Source organism: Pinus tabuliformis, chromosome X, assembly GCF_031772625.1.
Source record: "Pinus tabuliformis cultivar Carrire ecotype Pingquan chromosome X, CPIR1, whole genome shotgun sequence".
In the NCBI taxonomy this organism is placed as follows: Eukaryota; Viridiplantae; Streptophyta; class Pinopsida; order Pinales; family Pinaceae; genus Pinus; species Pinus tabuliformis.
This window is the reverse complement of record NC_142308.1, coordinates 295,382,425-295,388,402: the sequence shown is the minus strand read 5'-3', so window position 1 is coordinate 295,388,402 and position 5,978 is coordinate 295,382,425. Positions and strand designations below refer to the sequence as shown.

At 35.4% G+C, this 5,978-nt stretch overlaps 1 protein-coding gene across 1 annotated transcript; it reads left to right on the top strand.

Annotated features, from left to right (window-relative positions):
- Positions 1-2,558: 2,558 nt before the first annotated feature.
- LOC149139563 (UDP-glycosyltransferase 91D1-like) lies at positions 2,559-3,317 on the top strand. Its single transcript, XM_089449858.1, has one exon. The coding sequence runs from the start codon at positions 2,679-2,681 to the stop codon at positions 3,300-3,302; it is 624 nt and encodes a 207-aa protein (XP_089305984.1). The 5' UTR covers positions 2,559-2,678; the 3' UTR covers positions 3,303-3,317.
- Positions 3,318-5,978: the final 2,661 nt, after the last annotated feature.

Genomic DNA, 5,978 nt, shown 5'->3' with positions numbered 1-5,978 from the left:
TGGCATACACTAAGCTAGTTAGAGTGGGATCATGGAGACCTAACCCTCATTCTTCTTCAGGAGTGTCAATTTATGTCACCCTAATAATGCCCACATGTGTTTATTAGTTGATCCTTTCCATAGGAAATTAGTCCATAATGATTACAGTTGGTTTGGTACCGTGACTAGGACTGACATTACTAAAAGCTGATAGTTGGTTAAGACTTGTAATACCACTTTTGTCATGAAAATCAAGACTAGTATGTAATGGGTTAAACCCCTTTCATAAGTATGTGCAAGATTGATCTGTATCACATTCTTCTTAGACTTTGTGCTTATTGTTTAAAAAACAATTTATAATTTATTAGTGTAGAGGGGATATTTTCTTATCATAATTTCTTTTGCATTATTGTTTGGAGATCCAACATATTATGAGAGTGAGACTAAATCTTGGAGTGTGTAACCAATGAAAAAAATCACATCTCTATAGAAGAAGAAAGGTTGAATTAAGGATTTCGTAGAAAAGCAATTATTTTTATTATTTATTTTATTTTTTATCATTTATTTTTTCCTTATTTATTTCTAGATCCTAACATATCATTAGAGTGATACTAAATCTTATCATTATAATGATACTAAATCTTGGAGTTTGTGACCAATGAGAAAATTTGTATCTTTATGGAATAAGAAACGTTGAATTAAAGATGGTCTCGCTTAAATATTTGATATAGCTATCAGGCCTTTTTATTGGAAATTAAAAAAAAAGGTTAAATTTATTTTTCTATTATTGTTAGGTTATGAGAAGAAAGGGAATGGTGTCTGGCATGTATTTTGACTACATATCATGTGATTTATAAATGATATCACATTTACTGAGAACCCATTTTGTACTTATTGTTAAAGAAATAATTGTGTCTAAAGAGGCTCTCCACCCGAGTATAATAGAGCTTTGTAATGTTTAACATTTTTAACTTGATCAAAATAGAATAAAATAAAAAATATCTAGCCCAAGTATATTAGAGATGTTGTAATGTCATGTTTAATATTTTTACTATGTCAAAATAAAATAAAAATAAAGAAAAGCATAAAATCAATAATTATATTTATATTTGTAATTATAATTATAATTAATAATGAAACAAGTCTAGATCGATCTTCACTCCCAATCTACCAAGCACTGAGAGGACTCTCAAAACTTGGTAAATGGAGTTAAGATAAATTTAAGCTGGTATAAGAATAAGTTATAACTTTATTTTAGGTTATTATTATTATAATTAACTATAAAAAGAATTAAAATATTAATTAATCATATATACATTTTAAAAACATGTAATAAGATTCTTAATCATGGAAATTCATTCACATTTAACCATAAATATCCTTAACTTGTAAATAGGCTTTGTTACAATATCATATGTCAATACATAGTTTATCAATACTACATGCCTAAAAAATTGTAACTCATTTCATATTAATTTGTTTTAAATTAATAAATTTAATTAAAAATAGAAAAGACATAACTACTCTTAAAATTAATATAAATCTTTAATCTATAACTACTAATAATATTTTAAAATAAATTAATATAAACTTTTAATCTAGGGCTACTAAAAACATTTTAAAATATTTCAAAAATTAAATTTATACCATTTATTTAATTATTAAATTATAATTCCAAAAACATTTATACTCAAAGATATAAATAATTAATTTTATTTAATTAATATTAAATATTATTTTATATGAAAAATATTTCCTTGAATATTCAAAAATTAAATTCATAAACTATAGAAAGATTAAAATATTTCTATAAAAATATTTTATTTTTACTCCTAAACTATTACAAAATATTTCCTAACAATTAGAAAATATCTCCCTTCCATAGCATAATAATGCCATGCGACTCAAAGCTATGGGCCATTTTCCACAAAATAATACCATGCGACTCAAAGGCTAAGGAAGAATGGTAGTTGTGGGCAACCTTCCACAAAATAATAACGTGATGCAATTTTCTTTGTATACTTCTTTAAAAAGCTTAGTAAAATATTAGCTATTAATGTCATGTATAGAAAATATTTTGTCATTTAGTACGCGCAATTTAAGTTTACTTCACACTCTACATTGAAAATAAGCAAAGTGGAACTAGTTTATACTCACCAACCAAATACCAATTACGTCATCTCTTAAGTGGATTGATTCTTCTCCCTCTATTGCTTAGCTTTAATTCATATCAATCATACCATTAAAATAAAAATATTATTATTACTCATGCTTATCTTTATATATAAATATATATAAATGAGGGTATAAAATACATTAATATATTTATTATTAAGATTATCCTAAACAATAATATAAAAGTTAATATCTTCTAGAACAACAAGAAGTGCTTTAATGGATTTTTTTTTCTAAACAATAATATAAAAAAGTTAATTAATATCTTCTAAAATAATTACAACTTTATGTCTATAATTTTTTACAAGTATTAAAACGTGAAAATATTTATAATTATAATTATACAAAGATGAAAATATTTTTTATGCCTAAACAATTACAATAAATCTCCCATCGGCAGCACAATAATGCCATGCATCTTGAAGCTTAGAATGGTAGCTGTGCAATTTTCTCTATATAATCCATGATTGACGAACCATGGATTGCATCTCTGTGTAACACCATTCCAGATTGGGAGCTTTACGATGGACGGTCACAATAATGGAATCAAGAAGCTTCACTTTCTGGTATTTCCATGGTTGGCGCAGGGCCACATAAATCCTTTCTTACAGCTCTCCAAGGCCCTCGCAATCCACGGCCACAAAGTCTCATTTCTCTCCACGCCTCTTAACATTTCCAGAATCAGGCCGTCATTACAGCATCAGGACTGGCCAGGCCAGATCGATCTGCTGGAACTGCCGTTACCGCCCACAGAGGGACTGACTCTCGGCGCGGAATGTACAGCGGACATCCCGCCAGAAATGGCGTTTCCGCTGAAGAAAGCCATGGACGGCATGGAGAAGCCCTTCGAAAGTCTTTTGGAGAAGCTCTCGCCGGATTATCTCGTCCACGACTTCGCGCAATATTGGGCGCAGAGAGCTGCTGCGGATATGAAAGTTCCGGCCATTTTTTTCTCTGTCTTCACCCCAGCGTGTTGTGCCCATGCCTTAAACCCTTCTAAATTGCGTAAGCAGGACATAACCGCTGAGGAGCTGGCGGCTCCTCCCTTCGGGTTCCCGTCCTCGGCGATCACATTCAAGCTATACGAAGCACAGGGTATTTTGGTCATGTACACAGGAATACCCGGCGGGGTTGATTTTCCAGAATGAATTCAAATTTGAATTTCATTACCCCGCGCATAATTTAAAAACTTGAGCGTATACAATCATGTATGCTCCATGCCATAACCTATCAAAGCATGGCGTACTATCAACGCAATTTCTGGGATCCATCATGGATGCATAAGTCATGGTGGATGAATGCGAATACATACAGAGACATCGATCAGAATCTGTTCGTCGGGAAAGGATGCACACGGTTTGACAGCCATAGCCGATGTCAGAACCCGTCTCCCAAGACTGTCCTTAGACTCTGTTAAGAGAGCATTTACTATGCTATAGTCCATGAAATAGCACTTGCCCTCGGCCCATGTGGGTCGGCCCCCACCGTGCGGCCCCATGTGGTGTACATCACACCAACAAACAAACCGTAAAATGCAATTGTTACAAACCATATAAAGTACATATGCAACTACCGCACCCAAAAAAGAACTTAACACGCCATATTAAGGAAGGGCGGGATTTGATCCCTCGACCCCTCCTCAACCCCTCGACAATCTTATCCAACATGCCAACGACTTCTCTTGGAACATCCACCCGAAATAGGTTATAAACACTAATTTCTTCATTGCACGGAGGCGAAGGAGAGCACGAAAATTGAGACGGTGTTTTTATTGCAAGTGAAACCATGAGTCTGGGGAAAGAGCAGGGGGAACCATGATTGAGCCAAATTCTCAAGAGGGAAAAATTTTGTCAGTATCCAAATCAGACAAACTTTATGTCAATCCTACACCTCTCAGCAACACAAACCTGATGGCGCAGTTAGAATTTTGATCTAAGCAGCAGATCTTTAGATGACCCAGAGGAGGGAATCTTCGAGGAATGTAGGGGAATCTAAAAGATTCATGTAGCCCTAGATTTTCACTTTGTCAGAATTCAAAATTTAAAAATTTCACAATCGATTCTGCACTATTAGTCGCCACGAATCTGATGGTGCAATCAAGTTTTCCATTTGAGCATTCTATTTTTCGGCCACTTTTCAAAATGGAGTGCAGGTGTCAGTATTCAATGTGCGAGCAGTCATTTCCATGAGATCCAACACCACAAGATTGATGGTATGGTCAGCTTCAGCAGTTTGACATCCTTTTCTTCAGATGGCCCCAGGATGTGAGGTATATGTAGTGTGTTCATGTACTTCTTTTGCTATGAGATGCATTGTGCTGCATAGATCCATGTTTGATGTTTGATGTGGGATCTGGATTTCTTCCTTGGTTCATGATTCTTGTTTGATGTGACCCAAATCATCTGTGGGATGTACTTGTTGTCATGATTCATCATGTTTTGTTTGAGATCCCTTTGTCGTCGTGTTGACGGAATACTCATGTGTCGCCATTTATGTTTGCATTGAGATCACTTTGATGCCATGTTGGCGAGATGCTCATTATCATCATGCATGAGTTTATGTCATACTAATAGGAGTATTTTTGTGCGTGAGAGTTCCTGTAGCGAAGCATCTCGTGGAGCCACTCCTGCGTGAGGGAATTTTCCGTGTAGGATAGTGATGTCACCACCTATGTACATCATCATTGTTGACAACACTTAATGCAGTGGCCTACACCATCTTGACACTGGGGCCTGTAGACTTAGTCCCTCCTAGACGAACTCCGTTATCAACGTCTTGTGTTTTATGTTGTTGATTCTTGTCAAGTTCCTTTTTCTTTACAACATGCATATATGTTCACTTATGCTATTTTAAATGCAATTCTAACAACATCACGAAAGTAAAAGATCTTGGTTATATACGGGAGTTGAGTCAACTCGGATCAAGTTTGGTATCAAAGTAGTCTTTGCGTGGATGTGAATTGCAAGCGTGAACAATGGAACATGCAACGACAAAGGATGAAAAAACGATGTACGAGACCATGCTCAAAATTTCCCAAAGGGTGGAAATAATGCATGAAGCTCTACAAAAAGAGACAGAGGAAAAGGAGTGATTGCAGTTTCAGTTGCGAGCCACGGAAGAGGCCCTGGAAGAATTGAAGCACAAGAACCAAAATCTTCAAACAGATAACGTTGAATTGAAGATGCTTCTACATGAAGAGAAAGAGGAGAGACATAGTTTTCTACGTCAGTTGCAAGCTAAGGACGAGGCCTTGGAAAAGCTGTAGCATGATCCATGTGAGGTAAAAAGTAATTCTCCATCTTCATGTATGTTTCTTGATAATGATTTCGCTGATTTTGAAAATCATACCACAGGAATTGGCTCCAAACTGTTAAAGAAAATGGGGTATGAAGGAAAAGGCTTGGGCGTTAATGGCTAAGGCATTATCAACCCCATCAAAGTAGAGGAATTACCCTGTCAGGCAGGACTTGGGTATGTCAAGAAGGAAGTTGAGGAATGCGCTAGGACATATAGCGAACCACCAACAACAGATGATGAGAAGCCCTCATCAGTTCTTTCCAACTCAAGAGTGGATGTAAAAGATGTTGATTTCCCTTCAGTTTCATCTTCACATAGTATGATTTCTGTTGGAAATGTGGAGATACCAATTATAGGGACAAACATGAGGCTCCTTACTAGGATGAAGTATAAGGAGGAAAAGGAACTTGGTGTTAATAACCAAGGTATAACTCAACCATTGGAGGTTGTACAGAGACCTTGATTTGCAAGCTTGGGATACATCGAAGGAGAATGCTCGAAGGTTTCAGATTCTTCCGAGACATCGT